Source organism: Babylonia areolata, chromosome 21 (genome assembly GCF_041734735.1).
Source record: "Babylonia areolata isolate BAREFJ2019XMU chromosome 21, ASM4173473v1, whole genome shotgun sequence".
NCBI classification, from domain to species: Eukaryota; Metazoa; Mollusca; class Gastropoda; order Neogastropoda; family Buccinidae; genus Babylonia; species Babylonia areolata.
Genome location: NC_134896.1, coordinates 43,082,087 through 43,105,227, shown reverse-complemented (window position 1 = coordinate 43,105,227; position 23,141 = coordinate 43,082,087). Strand labels below are relative to the sequence as shown.

The following is a 23,141-nucleotide window of genomic DNA, read 5'->3' as shown; positions in this document are numbered from 1 at the left end:
AATAATGACTGGTTGATATGTGTATGATCATATTTGTTTAGGTGGGAGAGAATGCACTTATTGATGTTCTAGTGGTTTTGAGAGTACCGATTTATTCGAAATGGGTCTGCATGGATGGATCTGCATTGTTTCCTGACTTTATAAAGGTATAATTATTGCTAAAGAGCACCAGGGAAACAGTTGTGTTTATCAAGACAGAGGTTTGAAATATAAGTGAGATTTCCTGTAATTACAGGTACTGACAGTCTTAAAATTTTCCGTCGATTCCAGCAGTTCCGCGCATCACTGTCTGTTTGAATTTTGTAAGAGCTCTGAAACGCTGTGAACACACTAATGACTATTTCTGACTGGATGTTTTTCGCTTGCAGTACTTCTGTAGCTCTTTTAGATCATTATCGTTTGATTTATGATTCTGAATAATTTGATTTGCCACAGCAGAAGAAATGGAAGTACAGCATATTAGCAGAAATACCAATAGTTGCAATTAAAAGGGAACGGATTTTTTTAATTTTTATATGTCAGTCTATGAATAGCTTTCCATGTAGATTTATTGTCTTTCTTTTATTGATTAGATCAAGATAATATAATCTCTTTCGTATATTTCATTTTGCATTTCTTTTTTGAGACACGTTCCCCCCCCACCCCCCCACCACCCCCATTACTTGATTCTTTTAGTTTGGAGAGGGGCATGTTTATAATAGATACTGTAAAAAGAAAAGAAAAAAAAGGTTAAACTATTCTTCTAAGACCTGACTAGGATTCGTATACTGATGAACATCATTTCAAGATGTATTTAAAACATCATTGAGATTTTTTCGTTCAAATTGTGAAGAAAAACAACAACAACAAAAAAAACAGTTTTATGGTTTAATTTGGGGATTTTAACGTACTTTTTTTTTTTAATCAAATAAAGCAAATTGGAAAAAAATTGTCATTGCAGCCCAAAACAGGAACATTGGTATCAATAATACGTACTGATTTAGTTACACAGATATGATCAGTCAGCGTGTTTGATATGTCAGTTATTGTGTGGGTGTTTAGAACTATTAATTACGTGAAACTGAATGATTCAGCTGTTTCCAAAGTTTATTTACTTTGAGTAGATCAATATTAAAGACCAGTATTAAAGTTCTTTATTCGTCATTTGCCTTTTCCATCATTAAGGTGAAACGGTCTAACCAATGTTCAACAGTGAATGTGTCAGTCTTTCACACAGCGTCACAAAGTAAGACAAACCAACTGGCCACACAACCCAAGCTGGGATGGGATGGTCTGAACTGTGTCTGAGAAGGTCGACATTGATGGTGAAGTAAGGAATGGATGTGGCCGGAGATTAGAAAAGAGAGATAAACCACTCGCGGCAGGCCCCTTCTTACTGTCTATAACAGTGCTGAAGCCGTTTTGGGGCACACACGCAGTGCGGAAGGGTGGGGGTAAATCACCCTCTCCTTCCCCACCTGAAGGAAACTGGTCCGTTCTGACGGTTCAGCTGCAGTAAAGCGAAAGTTAAGTTATGCCTGGAATTTCAGTAAGATTCGCTGTATACAATGAAAACCGATTTATTTTTGCTTGGTTTTTAGCACGTTTGCATCTGCTTGAATGTAGATAATATAAAAAGAAAATAAAGCAGCTCCTCCCACCACCAACTCCCCCCCCCCCCATCTCCCCCCCCCCCCCCCCCCCCCCAGCGCAATGTTGCACATGAGAGAGACAGTTATAAATTATTGAACTGCGTTTTCGTAACGCTACTTTTTCTTCACACTTTCTGGTTTACATCACCATTTCTTCAACAACAAAAAAATATATATCAAAACATAAAACACATATTCAGCTCAGTCTCTCTTCTAACATCTGTCTATACATACATACATGAATACATACATACATAATTTCATATAGATCTATCAGTATGTAAATCTAAATCTGTCTATATGTACATAATCATATATATAATTCATATATATACGAACGCTTCATGTTGCCCAAACAGACCGTTGTATTGTGCTCCGTCTATCTCTCTCTCTAAGTCTCTGTCTCTGTCTCTGTCTCTCTCTGTTAAAAGCATCTACGATTCTGTACTTGTATGTGTTCATGACAAAGGTATTTATTCAGACTTTTTTCAGTGTCCAAGAGGGGTTAAACAAGGTTGTATGCTAAGCTCACAGCTGTTTTCCTTTTTCATCAGTGAATTGGCAGTGGAGTTATCAAAGAAGGGGAGACATGGAATACAAATGATACCTGGCGCAACAGATTTGCTCTTAATGCTATTTGCTGATGATGTTCTTCTCTTGTCTGACACACCCATAGGGTTACAAAATCAATTAAATGCCCTTATGCAAGAAACAGACAGACTACAACAAACAGTGAATCTCAATAAGACCAATATTATAGTTTTCTGCAATGGAGGTCATCTTTCGACTCGTGAAAAATGGTGCTGTGGTGATAGGGAAATAAAAGTAACCAATACATATAAATATTTAGGAATGTTATTCACAACAAAATTGAGTTTGACATCTGCGTGGGATGAAGCAAACAGAAAAGGGAAAAAAGGTGTAATCCAAATTATAAAATCACTCGGGAGACTGCGTTCGACTGACGCTTTCCTTTAGTTTGGGCGAGGCAAAGGCAGCTCATGAATAATGAATGCGTGTCGCGGCGCAGGCTGCCTGGCTTCAGCAATTTCTGCAAGTGGTTTATCTCTCTTTTCTAATCTCCGATGTGGCCAATGAAATGAATTTATGGAAAGTAGTTACATCAACAGGACCGTCAATATTCTTATGCTGACGCTTGGCGAACGGGACGGCTGTACCAGCAGAGCTGGAATCCTGGATTGTAGTCATTTGGTGGTCACTGTAATTGTGAACATGAAATGCACGATGCTGACAGCAGTATCAAAGGGGGCTTGAGCGTCATAGTACTGACGGGGGTAGGAAGTTGGTACACCGGTAGTCAGGGTGACCATTGCCACGTATTCACATCAGGAACAGTGTGCGTTATGGCACGCGCGCGCGAGAGAGAGAGAGACTATGTTGGAATATATAATTTGTATGTGCGCGTGCACTTGTGTGTGTGTGTGTGTGTGTGTGCGCGCGCGTGCGCTTCTGTGTGTGCGTGTGCGCGTGTGTGTGTGTGTGCGCGCGCTTCTCTGTGTGTGTGTGTGTGTGTGTGTGTGAAGAGGCAGGGGGAGGGCGATAGGGGAGAAAGAGGTGGCAGGTGAGGGGGCATCCGTGACCATACTCCTTTATTGTTCCGCACACTGTCCCAACAACAAAACAGCCTTATGTGAACTGCCGTGACCCCCGGTCTTTCTTCTCTTCCCGATGCCGATTGACATGCTGTCGTTAGTGCGGCTGTTAATTGTCTGGTCTTATTTTTCATCGGAATGTTCTGTAGAAGGCAAGGAATGGGGAATGTGGCATGGGTTTTAGTGCTCGCTCAGTTGTCTCCTACACTGGTGACGCATCGGTACGGTGACAGTATGGTTGACGCATTGGTACGGTGACATTATGGGGAACGCAAAAACATACACACGTTATACGTATGGCATGGCTATGGCATGGTTTGAGACGGCAGCAGTCTGGCGCCGGAAAATGATCTGAAGTGTGAGGAGCTGTCACGACAGAACCTGACAAATCAGAAGAGTATCCAGGCGCCAGGGAGAACTCTTTTGTCTTTCTGACAGTGTCTGTCAGACGTCAGGCACTGAGACCTACAGACAGCCGTCGTGCTGTGTAGGCATTCAGTGTGATTTAGTAGCTGTGTGTGTTTGGAATCCACGGGGTGTTGGGTCCAGTCTCTCCCCGACGGATCCGGTGCACGGGACAGGAGGAGGAGAGACCCGAGATAAATGGAAATTAATCAAAAACCTTGTTAGCTATTCGCGTTCAGGGTCATGCAGTGAGTATTCACTGGGGAGCAGAATGTGAGTGGGAGAGGAGGGAGGTGGTTGTTGCGGAAAGGGAGAGAGGGGGTCAGGTGGGGGTATAGGTTATGGAGACGAATTCCAAGGGATTTGTCTTTTTGAAGTTCTGACCCTGACCTTGAGGCATCTTCCGTTTTTTGGACAGCCCTGAGGACAACTGCAAAAGTAGTATCCAAAACTGTGCAAAATGAATATTCAAAACTGTACAAAAGAAATATTCACGGCTGCAACAAGAGTCACGATATGATTGGGGTCTCCCTTCCCCATTTGTGAAATGAAGGTGAATGGTTTTGAGGAAAGGACAATATAGTTAAAACAGGGCAGGCTCTGTAGTTTTCTGATTCTGCTCATGCAGGTAAAGATGGCAAGAGCATATTTTGTGGACAGTATATTCTGTCATTCTTCTGTATTTCTCTGTATTTACTCCTATATGTTACAACCTGGTGTTCGGTTGTGTGTGTGTGTGTGTGTGTGTGTGTGTGTGTGTGTGTGTGTCCATGGTAAACTTTATCATTGTCATTTTCTCTGGAAATGCATTGTCTGCAAATACCAACTTTGACTAAAATATAGTAGGAAAAACATATTCAGTCATACCAATAATAGGTTGTAATTCTCCCGAATTAAGCCGTATTTCCGGATCATTAACGGTTTAGTTTTGTTGATGCACGCTCCGGATTCCGAAAACACTATATTCCAACTTCCCAGCTGCTGGAGTGTAGGCTATGTTTGATAAGACAGCATGACCTCGTTTTTCTTGTTCGCAATGAAAAGAAAAGAAATACAAATTCTGGACAGAACACATACAGTGACACTAACTACACCATCACTGTTCACTCCATAATTATATATATATTCTAAAGTGGATGCTGAATTAATTTAACTGGAATGAACATAAAATAAAAATTGAATGAATTGTTTCTTTCAGTTTCAGTCAGCTGTTTGTGGACTGGTTTGTGCAGATCTTGAGAAAACATATCGCGCAAAGAAGAAAAATGTCAGATGCGCCGTAGTAGAGGGGATAAGACTGCTTGCTTCCGAACTGAACATGTTTGGATTGATCCCGCTCGAGTACCTTTTTTTCTTTCTTTTTTCTTCTCCCAAGCTATATATATATATATATATATATAATACAGAACATTTTTTACGATTTTTTATTCTCTTTTTTTCCCCCTCATGATTCCTTTACTGGGTAAAGCGCGTAGCACAAGTGCCTCTTGTCTTTCATGCCCTTGTGGTTCACTTCTCCCATCACCTCCTGCCATTCCATACCACCTTTCCCACCTCTTGCTCTCCATCCTGTCTGAATTCTCGTTCCTTCCACCAACTGTATGCCTGGAGATGAAGGACTCAATAGCTCATGCTCTTTAAGGTCCAATTGTTGGTAGGGGCGGGGGAGCAAGAGTGAAAACGCGGGGATTGTGGGAGGAAAGAAATGAAGAGGGGAGGCAGATTGCTCCCGCCCTTTCAGGGAAATGTCTTTTAACTTCTTGTAGCGGGTATCACTATTCATCTCACTAACATCACACCGTGTAATCCAACGTGAGACTTCCAGTCCCGTTAAATGTCATCTTTTCGACAACTTTTTTTCCATCACTCATTTCCGTTCAGTCCAGCACGACTATTAGCATCAATTCGTTTAGTCAAATAGGTATACTATTACAGCAGAAGCTATTTTAGTCCAGGAAAAGGAAGACATTATAAGGAAAAAATTGTTCATCACGTTTAACATAACAAAAATGAGCCAAATGTACGAAGCGCGAGATGCACATTTATTTGGTTGAAATGTGGACTCTTATTTTCTCTCGCACCAGCTTACTTTCAGTTGCGTTCACCGGTCTGTGTCGATGTGTAGAAAACGGCAACATGTTGCGATGTGCTTCAGGCGATGGCAACGCCATTTTCCTTTACAGAGAACTTAAATATTTCTTGAATAATTGAGATATATGAAAATGACATGATTTTAACGGTGTTATAGCATCGAATAGAGTAATCAATTTGGCGCACTGTACGCTTAAGTTTAAATAAATTTTGGCTGTGGCCCAGGAGAAAGTCATATTATTGCTCCCGACTTTAACAAACGGGAATGTTAACGAAAATCCTCCGCTATCGATGCTCTAATTTTCGAAAACTGTTTTTGTTTCACACTTTTTTGTCCTTTACTGCTTTCAGTATCCACTCTTTTATTTCTTCCAGTCTTTTTTCTTTCTGCTTTGATCTTTTATATCTTCTTTCCCCTCATATTGATAAATCGAACGTGTGTATATTTATCATGAAATACAGCTTAATTACGTTCGTTCATCTCTCTCTATGTCTCTGTCTGTCTGTCTGTCTCCGCGTATCTTTTATCTACGACTCTGTGTTTATATGCGTCATAACCCTTGCTCTTTGAAAGCAAAAGCAATAAATCTGTCAGTCTTAATGTATATTTTTTCCTGTGTTTGTGCGTGTGTGTGTGTGTGTGTGTGTGTGTGTGTGTGTGTGTGTGTGTGTGTTGGGAGGGGTGGATGGTGGAGGGGGCTTGGGGGTCAGTGTATATGTGTGTGTATGTGGGTGGAGGGCGGTGTTAAAATATATATTTCAAGATGGTAAATTGAGTCGGTGACAACTGCTATTTAATTTTTTTAAATTTAATTTTGCATTAGTCCTAAAGAAAAGGGAAGAAGAAAAGTAGATATGAAAATGGGGGGAAACATACACATAAACATGCAAGAATAGCATGATAATGAAACACTCAGCTGCATTTCACACACACACATACATAATGTTATGCACACATGCTCGTGCACGACCCCCCACCCCCCATTTCACATGCCCCTTCTGCCAACGCAAGCATGTACAAAACATTACGCAAGTGATAAAAGAATGAGTGCATCAATATACTGGTCAGTATATATGACCAGTATGGATGTTCGTAGACTACTAATACTCTGTGTTTGTATTTAGTGCCTGGTAAACAAAAATATTAATAAGATTTTGTTTTCCGTGAGACCAGTACATCTACCTGTCCCCCCAAATTGGTCCCCCTCTTGAATTGAAGAAGCAGTTGATAGTGGAGTGTTGGCTCTGTGGTAACGCGTCCGCATAGGAAGCCAGAGAATCCGAGCGCACTGTCCATATCCCTATTGCATGTCTCCTTATTCGCTGTCTTTTATGTCTCTCACATTGTGTTTTAGATCTTATCAATACTTTTCTGTGTTAATTTCACTCGAATTATTCATGTGTAGCATTCATGCTAGGGTTTTGTTTTTGTTTTCCTTCTGTGTGTGTGTGTGTGTGTGTGTGTGTGTGTGTGTGTGTTATTCGCTTCCGTTTCGTACAGATGTAAGTGATGTTGTGTCTCTCAGTTTGACGCTGTTATTCTTGTACATTAATCAAGAATTGAGGATAACATTTATATGTGTATATGTTTGTGTCTCTTAGAACAACAGCAGATACGTAAGTCGGCCAAAGTGCTAATATCTTCACCGTTGGAAAAATGAATAAAGATTCTCTCTTTCTTTCTCTCTCTGTGTCTGTCTCTGTGTGTATGTTTCTCTCTCTCTCTGTCTGTCGGTCTCTCTGTTTCTGTCATGCACAAAACCTGATGTTACTCTTCATCTTTCTTTGTTTTTGTACAAGGTTTACAACTTTAGAGAAACAGTCTTGTTTCGATTGTTTATTTATCAACAGATATGTCATTGTCTTTTATTGCTGTTCAGTTACCCCTTCATGAGTGGCTATGGCCTATATGAATAAAGCATTCATTCATTCTCTCTCTTTCTATCTCTTTCGCTTTCAGTCTCTATTTCTCATTCTCTCCCCCCCCCCCCTTTCTCTCTTTCTCTCTCCCTCACTGTCTCCCCCCACTCTCTCTCTCTCTCTGTGTATGCGTGCGCATTTGTGCATGCGCTCGTGCGTGTTTGTCTCTTTTCTTTCCTCAGCTGTCTTTGTCCGCCTCTCCTTTTTTTTCTGTCTCTCTTCCAGTTTCTCTTTCCTCCAATCTCTGTCCAGTTGACTGTCTCACCACATGTGTCTCTAACCCAGTCTATGTACACAATCTGCTCAACAGCAGAACCAAAGGAATCAAACAAACCTTTTCTGTCACATTGTAGGATTTGGAGGCATAGACCGAGCGAGAATCAACCCGGCAGCAATAGGTGCAGTAGGACGCATGGGTAAGTGTGTGTGTGTGTGTGTGCACGCGTGTGTGTGTGTGTGTGTGTGAATCGGAATCAGAATCAATTTTGTTTTCAATTAAACCTTAACAAGGTTTATAAGACACGCATGCAAAGTTACATATACCACACACAAAAAACAAAACGAAATGATAATAAATGAATGAATATAGAACAAGAGATTGAATCACTCCTGTATGCTATATGGCGTTTTTGGCAGCACTTATTGACAATTTTTCCAAATAATCCCACAAGTTTGTCTTCCAGTATTAGCTGACTGGGATTAATGATATTTGGAAGGTAATTTTGAATTTTGTGTATGGATTCTGTTCTAATTTGTTAGTATGACTTGCAGTCATCTTTTGTTTGACACTGTAAACACAGTCTTCTTTCTTTTGGTATGTTGTATAATATCTAGGTTTACTATTGCTAGATCATGACAGGATATTCTTAATTTGCACAGTGATTAAAAAAAAAAAAATGATTAAGATATCCTTCAAGCATATAAGGTTCCGTTCTGTATTCATGAGTAATTTTATTATAAACTAGTAATTTAGATTCATTTGCAGATTTGTTTCTCTTCCAATATAAAACATTAGCCATATTCTAGTTTATTTATTACAACGTAGCTAAGTCTGTGAATATTAATATTGAATGTGACTGATTATTCCAAACGTGTCGTAAACCAAGATTTTGTAATATAATTCCAACAAAGTTAATCCATGTTCGCTGTTTTGTTTCCTCTGTAAGCATGTCGTCATACACAAGTTTGATAAACGAATTTGCTCGTACCTGTGTTATGTGAAAGTTTTATTATTTGATTAATCACTTTTAAAGCATAGGGGTATATACGTACTTCACTGAGTATTGCTAAATTTGTGGGGGTTTTGTTGTTTTTTTGTGTGGACTCCCAGTGCTTGTTTAAAAAGGTCAAAATGAACATGCTCATGTGGAAAGTTGTTCATGAGACTGTGGTTATACAGTTTGTCAAAGGTAAAAGTATTATCTGCTTTTTCACAAGTGGGGAACCATATTTCTGCTCCATACATTAGTATTGGTGAAACAGGACTATCAGATAATTTTGATATTATATGCATGCTTATGTTTTCATTATTGAAAGTTCTTTTAAAGATATCAGATGCTTTATTACTTTGTTTTGCCAGATTTCCGTAGCCTTTTCAAAATTGCCTGATGTATGGAATATCATTCCCATTTATTTATACTGTTCAGTTGTTTCTATGACTTCTATTCCACTCTTTTTTTTTAAATTGAGCTCGTGGTTCTGATCTAGAAAATATAAGTACTTTTGTTTTGTCTCTATTGATTTGAATACCCCATTGTTTGAAATATAACTGTAACTGTAGGCCATGTTTACATTTTAAAGTCATCAGCATATAAAAGACAAGAGATCATTTTATTTTGAGACTGACGAATCGGCGAATCGGTATCTGGGAGCCAATCAACAATATCATTTACAAATATATTGAATAATGTGGGGCTCAGTGTATTTCCCTGTAGTACTCCTCTTCGAACATACAGTAAAGGGGAGAATCCATTTCCATTACAGGTGCAGACTTGTGTGTCTGTATTCGTACTTTTTTTCTTTTTTTTTAAAATCAAATTTGAGCACCTACTTCGTATTTTTTGTTGTTGTATTAAAAAAAAAGTTTTGTGACCTGCTTGTGAAATGTTATCGAAAGCTTTTTTGAAGTCCACGAAACATGCTTATTATCTCTTCTTTCGATTTTTATGGTGTAATCAACTCTTTTTTTCAACACAAAATTATGGTCCGTGGTTCTAAAACATTTTCTAAATCCAGCTTGTTCCATTGCGAGTAAATTATTTGATTCTAAATGATTAACCAGTTTGCTGTTGGGGAGTAGGCAAAGTGGATTAATTAAAGAACAATTGATAGTTATTCCTCTGTTGTTATTTGGGTTTGATTTATCGTCCTCTTTATGGGTTGGGATATATATCCCATTTTTCCACAAGTCTGTATAACATCCAGTTTAAAAAAACAACAACTAAAAACATAATTAAGTACTGTTTTGATTGTGGGAAGTAGGTCTGGTAAGATAGCATTAATTATCTCATTTCTGATGCCATCTATACCCGGTGATTTATTGTTCTTCAATTTTTGGCAAGCTTTTATTACTCCTGTGACAGATATTTCATCAAAACTAGCGTTATCAGAATCCACGTTGTTTAAACCGTTTTTCATTCCTTTATTTTGGTTTTCATCTTCCACACCAACTTAATTTCCAGTAAGTTCATGTACGTGAGTAATCCATCTTTCAGCTGACAGGGATTGTGTGTTTTGATACGTTCCCATTGTTTTTAGCTTTTCAATTTGTTTCCACAATTTATTTGGATCAGATGCTAGATCTCTGCTTGGCGTGTCAGCTAGTTGACTCACTTGTGTAAACAAAGTGAGTCTGTGTTTTAACCCGGTGTTCGGTTGTCTGTGTGTGTGTGTGTGTGTGTGTCCGTGATAAACTTTAACATTGACATTTTCTCTGCAAATACTTTGTCAGTTGACACCAAATAGGCATAAAAATAGGAAAGATTCAGTTCTTTCCAGTCATCTTGTTTAAAACAATATTGCACCTCTGGGATGGGCACAAAAAAATTAAAAAAGAAGCCAGATTATATGCAAACTGAATTTACTGTTATATTTATATTTTTGTATTCTCTAAACTTGGCACTTTGATCTGATATTCTGACACAACAACAAGAACAGTCATTTTTATAATTTTTTGTTCAAACAGGAACTTCTTTTTCTAAGCATGGAGGTTATATTTATTTTGCATGTCTTTGGCGCAGATAGTAAAGAAGGGAAATTAATCTGTAATGAATGCTAGGGGGCTTAATTTGCTTTAAACTTATCTTTCTCATCTTAAACATTACATTTTGAAATTATACTCAATACATAAAAAGCTTGTGTGTTTTACTCTCAGTGTACAGGGCTTTCACTATGTTCATTCGCCCCAGTGGTCTTTTTCGGAAAATACTAAAGGCAATACGACGAGTTGATATTATAGATCTATTTGCTGAGTCCTGAAGGCCTTGGGCAAAAATCAACTGTGTACACATATTTATACATATTCAAAGCACGAGCTCATATTCTTCGCGAACGCGAACGACGCCATTTTGTTTCAAGTTGTTGACCTGCCCATTCAATCCTATATTCAATCGACAATACACAATAACGTGTGATGGAAAGTTGGAGAAGGAGACCGTTAAATATTTATTCAGAGAAAGATTTGTGAACGCCTCATCACTTACTGGATTATGCCCCAAACTGCCATAAAAACATCCACAGAATCAGTCGGAATTCACAGTTAAAAATAATAAACCATGAGTTAATACCCTTGAATTGATGAACCGTAAAAATTTCCAGTCTTGACTTTGCTCAAAATGAGGTCCTTTTCACTTCATACGACGTTTAGAAGTACTTGTAATTGGCTCTACATGTTATTAGTTTAACAGAATACTCAATTTTCATATCAACTTTAAAACTATCAAACTAGAATGAACATAAAAGAGAAATTGAATCAACGTGTCAACCGGGTGTAACTAAACCTGTACATCTATCTAGATCCAGAGAAAACGGCTAAATGTTGCAGGTGATTGCGACGATAGCCACGTCTCCTTTACTGCGGACTTAAAAAGAATTTTTAAATTCCTTTAAAGATTTTTTGAATGCCCAAGATACACCAGAATACTATGATTTAAATAGCGTTCTCACTGTGAATACCGTAGTCGATTTATCGCCCTTTGAAAAAGTATGTTTAAATGTTATATTTTTGAAAGCCAGTGAAGGCGCCACGATTGTGTAATGGGTAAGACAGTTTCTTCTCACCCGAACACGCGGGGTTCGAATCTGCTGCTAGGACTTTTTTTTTTTTTTTTTTTTTTTTTTATAACCCGAAGCTTTATAATAACAAATACAGAACACATTTTTGATTACTTTTTTTTTTTTTTTTTTTAGTGTATCACAAGTGAGTCTTGAAGGCCTTGCCTCTCTTGTTTTGATTTATATATTATCCTTTATTTCGTAATCATTTTGTTTTAGAGTTTTCTCTTGTAAAAGTATTTCTGATGTAGATTTTGTTAAACGGGTATCTGTTTAAAGCATTTAAAATTGATTTTAATACTTTGTGTTGTGAAACACATTCTTTGTCAAACCATTTTTTGTGATCATGTTGCCAGATCTTCTTAGACTTTTTAATTCTGCATGATAGACTTTTTTTTTTTTTTTTTTTGCTGCGTCTTGCAATATTTGTGTAAACTAATCCATGACTTATTAATCGTAGAGTATGTACTGGTACTGTTAGGAAGTTGTGTATTCAAACTATCATTAATATAGTTTAATTGCTTTTTCATATATATATATATATATATATATGTGTGTGTGTGTGTGTGTGTGTGTGTGTGTCTGTGTGTGTGTGTGTGTGTGGCAGTGTGAGCCAAAAACAAAACAAATTAAAATAAAATAAATAATAATAAAAATAAATAATAAAATAAAATAAAATAAAATAAGTCAATAAATACCAAACATAGAAAAGAGATTAAATTGCGAATAAAAAAAATAACAAGAATAAAATAAGTATTTAATATATAAATAAATAAAGTCCAGGGGTTATTTCCCTTAGAAAATAAATGAAGGCTTAGCTGCTCACATTAAATTTATAATTTGCAGGATCCCACCGCACCCACAACTCACTCACTTGACTACGAGTAATACAGAACAACATACAGATACGACAAACAACAATATCAACACCCAGTCATACAGTCTAATCAGGACATCATACAAAAATTTACAAAACAAATATGCAGCCTCACTAACCATACACAAATTATAACAGAGACTGCTTTATCATATTCAAACAATCATTTATTAATCAAGGAGTATTTTAGAAGGGGCTTAAGGGGTGGACAATGGGTAAAAAAAAACCACACCAAAAAACAAAACAAAAACCACAAGAACACACAACCATGCACCTCTAACTTCTCCCACAATTATTTCACAAACAAAAACTACAACCAAAAAACCCTACAAATTTTCCTGTCCTCCTATTAACAAAACCCGGTCCCAAAATTTGGCAAATCCTTCTTAACCCCTACAAAACCCAAATTTTGCTGTTCCTGCTCCAAATCAAAATCCCTCTTAAAAAAAAAACAACAAAAAAACGAAACAAAACAAACAAAAAAAAACACCAAACCCCCCCCCCAACAACAACAACAAAACCCGCTGCCGCCGCGCCTCTGCACGCAAAACAAACCGTTACATATCAGCCAACGGCAATTTTCAACAAAACAATCTAACACTACATCAGAGCCACAGCAGCTTATCTCAATACTCATTATATAAAAGAGACAATCAGTTGTCACTCCTAGGTAGCGACAATTAAATCATGCCATTTGGAGCATAAACTATCTTTAAGGTAATCACAAAACACACCCTTCAAAACACTGTGGAACACACACACACACACAAAAACAAAAACAACAACCCCTTATTCTTTTCTTTGGTAACATCTTATAAAACTTAAAATATAAGACTGCAAGAACCAGTCCCAGAGATCTCTTGGCACATTTCAAAAATAAGATCCAAACGTTGATGTCCCAAAATGGCAAATCAAACGTCAGTGTCAACCACAGTAACACCCCAGCATGCACCTGACAGTGTTATTAAAACACTAACAGTATTGTTTGTCGCACCAATAGCCAACAGTGGCTCCTGCGACATCTGAACTCAGATCAATTCTCTTCTTTCTCAAATTCACGTTCCACTCCCGCGTTTTTTGTTTCATAAAACCTGAGAAAATCTTAACCAAATCTACTCAGTTTGGCGTCATCCTTTTTATAATTCTACAAACACACAAAATAGCATTTTTAATCTATTTTTAGCAACTATCATTTATGCGTTTTTAATCATTTTATACAGAAAATTTACCTTTAAAACAACAGGCTAATCTACTACAGGGTGCAGAACATGGCGGCTTCTTGGTGTCTTTGTAAAAACTAAAATCAGACTATTTACATCAAATTTAAAGTATAATCCATAAAATTATTCATATAACAAAAATAATCCTAAAAATAAAATTAAAATACTCATCAATACTACAAATATTCTTGGTTAATAAATTAAAAAGAAAAGCATTAATAATATAAAAAAAATATGAACTTCCAAATCTTTTTACCTCAATAATCGGAACTTCAGTCCACACTACCACACACACACACACACACACACACACATATATATATATATATATATACAGAGAGAGAGAGAGAGAGAGAGAAACACACACACACACACACACACACACACACACTGTTTCACCATTGGTGGTATCGTATTGTATCTTCTCGTATCATTTACGTCATGCTGTTTGCTGCGTCAGATTCCCCCCCGCCCTCCCCCATACCCCCCGCCCACTCCTCCTCTCTCTCTCTCCCCACCATTATTCTTTCTTCCTCACCCCTCACCCCTCTCTTTTACTTCACTTCTCTCTTTCTTCCTCACTCCCCCCCCTCCCCCCTCCCCCTCCCCCCCGAAGCCCCCACCCCCTCACCCGCACTCCCCAATGCCGTTTCCAGCTGACGTCCACGTTCAGGTTACTGGAGGACACGTCCAGTTCAAGTTGTCATTGTCAGATGAGAATGAAGTCAGCCATTGTTGTGTTCTGTGATACCTGGTGAGATTCAAAGCACGTAGAACACTGCACGGTAGCCACAGTCATGTCTATGTGCCCTTCGGCCTGGCCTTGTGCTTGTGGTGCAGATAAAGACACACAGCCAAACAAAATCATTATAAAAACATACTTACAGCTCTGTCAAAGGTCTACACTTCTGCAATTTACAAGTGACCGATAAATCCTGGACCTAACAGTGCCTCCCCCCCTTCCCTTTTGGGGGGCGGGGGGATGGGGTAGGGTAGGTCAAGGACCTTTACAGAACTGTTCCGGGTTTTTTCCTCCGGCTGGTTTGAATAAGTTCTGTTCTTCTCTCCTTCCTCCTGGTGGAGTGGAAACTGTGCGGTCATCTGGGGTTTTAAGCATTGACGACAAAATCATCAGGATTGATAATGATGATAATAATAACAACAACATCAACATCAACATCATCATCAACAACAACATTAAAAACAAAAATACAACAACAAGAACAACAACAACTACTACTACTAACAAATGGAAGCTGGATGAAAGATAAGCCCGTAACGAGACTTCCTCCTGGTGGTCTAATTCGTGGTCCTCATTCTTTACAGCTCAGCACCACTGACAGAGCACTGGGCACTGGGTGGGGGCTGTGGATTGAGGAAATGGATGTAAGTTGTCACAAGCCTCGCACAAAATCATGTCTGACATTTTCAGCGTGTTATTTCTGAGCACCTGTGTTATCATGCTGTTTCAGCCATTTACATTTAAAACTAAACTTTTATTTTCTTGTTCTTTTTACAATAATCCCCCCCCCCTCTCTCTCTTTCCCACGAAGTCGCTCACACGCACGCGCGCGCGCACACACACACACACAACACACACACACACACACACACACACAACACACACCCACACACACACACACACACACACACACACACACACACACACACACACACACACACACACACACACACACACACACACACACAAATACACAGAGGAATACGCGCACGCGCACACACACACACACACACACACACACACAAGGAAACACGCATGCACGTAATTTGACGCGCGCGCGCACACACACACACACACACACACACACACACACACACACAGAGAAATACATGCGCGCACGCACACGCACATTTGGACGAATACATGCATGCATGTGCACACACGAATTCTGTCTCTCTCGTACACACACTCACACGCACACACGCACACACACACACACACACACACACTGAGGGCAGAGACAAACACCGTACAGACAGACAGCCGTATGGAGACACACAGGGAGTTCAGGGAAGGCCCATGTGGGGCCTTTAACAAAGACTCTTGAAACAGCAGGGACTATATTTGATCTTGCTGGGAAAGGCTCACCTTCACACGCAAATAAAATCTGAACGGTCCTTTTGCATTGCTGGAACAGCAAAGACGTCCCTTGTATGGCTGCGTTGTCAGTGTCTAACCCCGCTCACTTTTGTTATTCAAACTTCACAGGGCCTGAGATATTTTGTTCCCTTAATTCTTTCTTAATGAGATACAACCAGCCTGAAATGTTTTGTTCCCCTAATTCTTTCCTAATGAGATACCACCAGCCTGAGATGTTTTGTTCCCTTTATTCTTTCCTAATGAGATACCACCAGCCTGAGATGTTTTGTTCCCTTGATTCTTTCATAATGAGATACCACCAGCCTGAGATTTTTTGTTCCCTTTATTCTTTCATAATGAGATACCACCAGCCTGAGATGTTTTGTTCCCTTAATTCTTTCCTAATGAGATACCACCAGTCTGAGATGTTCTGTTCCCTTGATTCTTTCTTAATGAGATACCACCAGTCTGAGATGTTTTGTTCCCTTAATTCTTTCTTAATGAGATACCGCCAGTCTGAGATGTTTTGTTCCCTTTATTCTTTCTTAATGAGATACCACCAGTCTGAGATGTTTTGTTCCCTTAATTCTTTCTTAATGAGATACCACCAGTCTGAGATGTTTTGTTCCCCTAATTCTTTCCTAATGAGATACCACCAGCTTGAGATGTTCTGTTCCCTTTATTCTTTCATAATGATATACCACCAGCCTGAGATGTTTTGTTCCCTTTATTCTTTCATAATGAGATACCACCAGTCTGAGATGTTTTGTTCCCTTAATTCTTTCCTAATGAGATACCACCAGTCTGAGATGTTCTGTTCCCTTGATTCTTTCTTAATGAGATACCACCAGTCTGAGATGTTTTGTTCCCTTAATTCTTTCTTAATGAGATACCGCCAGTCTGAGATGTTTTGTTCCCTTTATTCTTTCTTAATGAGATACCACCAGTCTGAGATGTTTTGTTCCCTTAATTCTTTCTTAATGAGATACCACCAGTCTGAGATGTTCTGTTCCCTTGATTCTTTCATAATGAGATACCACCAGTCTGAGATGTTTTGTTCCCTTTATTCTTTCATAATGAGATACCACCAGTCTGAGATGTTCTGTTCCGTTGATTCTTTCATAATGAGATACCACCAGTCTGAGATGTTTTGTTCCCTTAATTCTTTCATAATGAGATACCACCAGTCTGAGATGTTTTGTTCCCTTAATTCTTTCCTAATGAGATACCACCAGTCTGAGATGTTCTGTTCCCTTTATTCTTTCATAATGAGATACCACCAGTCTGAGATGTTTTGTTCCCTTAATTCTTTCTTAATGAGATACCACCAGTCTGAGATGCTTTTCCTTAATTCTTTCTTAATGAGATACCACCAGTCTGAGATGTTCTGTTCCCTTGATTCTTTCATAATGAGATACCGCCAGCCCTAGATGTTTTGTTTCCTTGATTCTTTCATAATGAGATACTGCCAGCCTCAGATGCTTTGTTCCTTTAATTCTTTCTTAATGAGATACCGCCAGCCTGAGATGTTTTGTTTCCTTGATTCTTTCTTAATGAGATACCGCCAGCCTGAGATGTTTTGTTCCCTTAATTCTTCCTTGATCAGATACCACGCACACTGTCGCTCTTTTCGAAACCGAAGAGGAAAGTAAACAACGATGTAGTATGTTTCAGCACACTGTTGGCATTATGCAGTGTGGTAAATTCGGTGCGAATTCCGTACTGTGACATAATTATAGCCATTTGGTTTATGCACGAGAAAGAGATGTTTCGCTCTCCCGGTATGGTGCGGACTGTCTTGCTGCCCAGTGTGTTAGTTGATGCCTGAAATGTGTGGCGGAGAGATATGCTACTTGCCCTGGGGGGATCTTCTCTTCTGGTCGAAAGGATCGCTGGAGTATAGCTTGAGGGTTCATTTGTTTTTCTGTACCTGTCGATCCCGTCATCTCTAACGTGTGCTCTTTTTGTGCACATGTGAGTGATCGAACATATTATTAGAGAATCACCAGATGGTTCGACTGTCTGTGTCTTCAACCATTTCAGTCTCTTTTTCTCTGATTTACCTCATGCTTTCTTGTTGGGCACACGTTTGCTGTCAGCACAAGACCAAAATAACCAGATAAACATTGACGTGCGTAGACAGGACTGGTATGAATATATTTTGTGACTTGGTTACAAACATGCGTCAGAACAATTAAAGACAAAGCAGTTATACATGCATGATCCAACTTGACAAGGAGGGTATTTCTTCGTGCTGATCTGACCTCGCACTTACTTTGATTTAAGCTACTTAAACGAAACAATTTCTGTTCTTTTCTTGCCTTGTTTTTCATGTTGTCCTTTTTTCTTCATCCGATGGGATTATCTGTTGTGTTTTTTATTAATTTTTTTTTTAAAGTACACTGCTGTTTGTTGCCAAAGCCTCTAGGCTAAGTTAATTGCGAATCCTGTGCTGTGATATTTTCTTTGGTTTCCGCCATGAGAAAAAGACATTGACGTGTTTCCTTCTCACGGTATGGTACGGAATGTCTTGCCCAGTGTGTTTCCCGGTACCTGAAATGTCAAACGTTGTCTGTAACGTCTGCCACCATCTTGGCAGATCTGCTGCCCGGGTACTGCTTCTGGGGTACATGCTGCTTGTCCTGGTGGGGGAGAGGGTGGGGGAGAGGGGGGGGGGGTCCTCTCTGATTCCAGTCGAAAGGATCTGTAGAGAATTACCTGAGGGTTCGTTCGTTTTTCTGTACTTGTTGTGCCTTTCTCTTCATCACTGTGTGTGTCTATCACTTGTGAGCCTGTTACCAGTTGCACGTGCTCATTTCAGCGCACACACCAAAGTAATCACTCACTAACTCTCTCTCTCTCTCTCTCTCTCTCTCTCTCTCTCACGCTACACATGATAGTGATAAGAACAAGTTTGCCATTGACCTATTGAACTGTGCTTGTCAAGTCAAATTTCAGCAGCCCTCGAATCGATTTAAAAACCATGCATGCTGAAAGACCGTGAAAGAAAACAAAGGAGGAAAGAACCCACACACGCGGGCATACCCATGACTTTACACACTGTCTCGTAGTCTTCTCAGACATTAGCACGACTGAACTCAATAGAACATGTAATGACTGAATGTGGTACATGTTAACTCCGACTTGTCTGTTTTCTTTCTTTTCTTTTTTTCTTTTGGTTTTGTTTCTTTGATAGTTTTGTTTCTGCTTGTTGTTTATTCCATTCTGCTTTTTCTGTCTTTCGTTTGTTGTTGACAGCTTCGTTCTCTCTTCCTTTCTTGCATTCTTTCTGTCTATCTTTCTTCTAATGGACCAACATGACGGTAGGGGGGAAACAAGAAGTGCAAGTGAATAACTATTGTTTGACAAAGAAAAGGAAGGTGGGTTCTTGAGAGGGGAATACAAACCCTTCAAATACAGCAAATGTGGTCATTTGAATTCTCTTGCTGCAAGCAGTATAGACCAGAGTGTATTTCGCAATTCATTATTTTGGCGTATCTTGGAACAGTAGGAGACAGAGAAGCGGTGATGTGTGATCCAGTTCGGCAAGCAACTGCATGAATATGACCTTCTTAGAAATTAAATCAAACAGGCTCTGATTATTTTCCTCATTTTATTATTATCTTTTTCTTCTTCTTTTTTTTCTTTTTAAGGGAAGGTTCTACCATGGAAAAACGCAAAAAATCTTTTTTTTGCATGAGATGGGGTTTTCCGTGATTTAGATTCCGAAAACCCTTACTGATTTCGTAGTATCAATGCCTTTTGCAGTCAAGTTTCATAAGTATTTTTAAATAATTATTTTCTGAGGTATGTATGTTAAAATTAAAACAGAAATGTAGCTAATTAATTATGCATAAACTTCAAAAAATCATATCTCAGCTTCTACTGAACATAAAAACAAAATTTAAACACGAAAATAAACACCAGAATCCTCTCAAACCCCCTAAAAACTGAGCTAAAACAGTCCAAAACAAAGTATTTCATTGGCTGTTGGTAGAAGGGCCACATAGCAGCAACCTAGTTCTCAACCAATCAGAGGCCGCGTCAGTAATGGCCTTTGGCTTGACACTGTTTGTGAAACAAATGGAAGCTGATTGCCGAAGTTGCATGTATTGCCTGTTTTCAACACACAGTGAGCGTATAAACTTGTTTTTGGTCAGAAATGGGTAAGAGGAAGGCTTCTTACAGGTCCAAAAAGCGTGTGCCTCCACAGAAAAGGAGAAAATTAGAGCAGAGTGGTGCAAAAGATGATAGTTCAGGCGATAGTGGTGATGACAAAGCAGCTGGTCTGTCGTCTGCTAAAAGTTCTGAACCCAGTGCTTTGGGTGAAAAACTTTCTCACATTCTGGATGTAGAGTTTGACAAGGATGATGAACTCTCAGGGTATAGATTTGTTGATTGTGAACTGTTAGTTCAATTTGTGAATGGACTTTTGTGCCCTGATCGCAAGAAACCACTGGGTTCAAGTCACCTATCTTCTGTGAAAGAAGAAAGAACTGATCTTGCTTCTTTGTTTACATTTGAGTGTGGATGCAAAAACAAGGTCAGTTTCACAACTTCTAAGATGATAAACAAAGTTTGCAATAGGAAGACACCAGGCTCAGGGAAAAAGATTTTTTAGGGAACATGAATATCCCCACTTCTTTGAACAACAAGACATAGAAATATGGCCTTCGATACATCAACTTTTTAGGAGACGGAGACAGTAAGACCTACACTACATTGAAGAATGAAGCCATTTATGAAAATGTGACAATTTGAAAATTAGATTGCTGTGGCCATGTCCAAAAAAAGGATGGGTAGACATCTTTCAAACAACGTCAGTGATCTGAAAAAACATTCAGCCATAGAGGAAAGACAGTAAAAGGTATTGGAGGCCAGAACAAACTTACCAAAAAAGCCATCCTGATAATTCAAGGGCACTATGGTGCAGCTATCAGAAAGAATCCAGGCAATTTAGATAAAATGAAACAGGCTCAGCTGGACAGAAAAAGAGTTGCATCAGGACAAATACAGGCAAATGCTGTGATGAAGTTTGCTTGACGACACCGAAGCAAGGTGCAAGCCCAGCAGAATTTGCTTTCCAACGACGCCTGAAACACTTCCATCCATGCCCCATCCATGCTCTGTTTCCAAGAAAAGTCAGCCATGACCGAGTGAGGAAACATGATGTGACAATGAAACAGAAACAAAAAAGAAACTCTGATCGTCATCATGGAGTTCGTCCTTTGCCTGAGCCTCATCCTGGAGATCCTGTGTTCATCAAAACAGATGGAGAGAAAGGATGGAAACAACCTGGTGTGGAGAAGAAATGCGCCCCAGGATCCTGCCTCATCGAAACCGCTAGTGGTGATCTGAGACGTAGCCGGAAGCACCCTTTCTCCAGAAAGCTGCTCCAACAGCATCAACTCCCAAACCTGGTACTGCTGATCCTGAGGCGTGCGACCACCTGCAGTCACTTATGGGTCAACACTGACCTCTCCAGGTCAGTCATCACCTGCTGATGATACCTTGTCTACAACTGCTGCTGATGGAAAACCTATACCTGCTTCTCCAGTGCACAAGACGCCTGATACTGCACCACTTAACGGTGATGTAGATAAATCTTATTTCACTCACAGCGGCAGACGTGTGAGAAACCTGATCCGGTTCCGCCAAGACCAGGAAAACATTGCGTACAACCCGACTGTTGAACTTATTCTATTATTGTGTTTTATTGTTTTCCAAGGTATATTTCATTGTACAGACAGCGCGGAAGAAAGCACATCGCTTCTTGAGAAAGGGGGATATGACGATATCACCTTAGCGGATGCGACAGCAGTCGATGATTTACGAAAAGGAACTTAACAGTGATTTTCCGGACATGCGCGTAGAGACTAAAATAAGAGACTTCCTACCAACGAGTAAACAACCTTTATTTCGTCTACTTCGTCAAGACGTTGATCTAGCTTCCAGCGTGATTTGATCTGACATTCAAATTACGATACAATCTGTTTTATCCTCAGTTCCACCTGGGGAACTCAAGAGAGCCCAGTTTGATATTGATTATACGAATGTAACAAAGACTGAAAACATAAATTTATTGTCATCTTCTGCCCGAATCCACTTATGTGATCAATATCCAAACCACCAGATGGTTTACACAGATGGTTCTGTATTAAACTAATGCAGGTGCCGCATGTATCATACCTGACCTAAACGCAGAAAAAGATTATAACGTGGGGGAAAAAAAAAGTCAATCTATACCGCGGAGCTAGTTCCAGTACTTATAGCATTGTATTTTTTACTCGATTTCCCCCAAAATATATTCCACATTGCTTTTTGTGTTGACTCTAAGTCAGTTATTAATGCTATCAAATCTTAAAAGTGGATAGTTAGATCTGAAATTATTATTGAAATTAGACATCTAATTCATTTACTCTCAGTGAGGGGTACTGGTGTAGCTTTTATCTTCCTTCGCATTGTGGCCTTTTTTTTTCTTCTTTTTTTTTCTTTTTCTTTTTTATAATGGGAAGGTTGATCTCTTGGCTAAAAAAGGAGCAAAGGGATCAGCTGAGTCAACATGTTTATCTCATCCATTTTCATTGCAAGAATGTTATAGGAAAGTAGAACAGATCCAGCGATCATTCTTTCAGTCAGAAGAAAGGGAAATAAGGTATTAAAACTTACACGAAGAAATAAATGATATTTATGGAATTGTAGGTAAACGTGAACAACACATTTACAGTAAAAGGCAGATTGCATCATTGATCTGTAGATGAAAGCTGAACTGTTTTAAGACAAAATAACACAAAAATGTGTTTCCTGTATGTGTGGTAAACCAGTAACAACTGATCATATATTTACTTGCGGCGGGTTAAAATGTCATATGCATGTACTAGCATATTTTCCGGTGCAAAAAATATTGGACTCTTCACTATTATTGTTCGATTAAAGAAAACAAAAAAACAAACACCATAGTTAAACTGTCCAATTGGGTTGCTGGTTGCTGTTATCTTTTCCTCTCTCTCT

General features: G+C 39.1%; 1 protein-coding gene across 4 annotated transcripts in view; it reads left to right on the top strand.

The window, feature by feature from the left end:
• Positions 1–23,141, top strand: part of LOC143295896 (uncharacterized) — a 424,588-nt gene that overhangs the window by 125,091 nt on the left and 276,356 nt on the right. For 2 of the 4 annotated variants that reach the window (XM_076607571.1, XM_076607570.1), the window contains one exon: positions 8,014–8,076. The exons of 1 other annotated variant lie outside the window; for it this stretch is intronic. In XM_076607571.1, the coding sequence (XP_076463686.1) occupies positions 8,014–8,076 (63 nt within the window). Of the gene's footprint in view, positions 1–8,013; positions 8,077–23,141 lie in introns of those variants that run through there. One more of the 4 variants, XM_076607573.1, reaches the window with a different exon arrangement.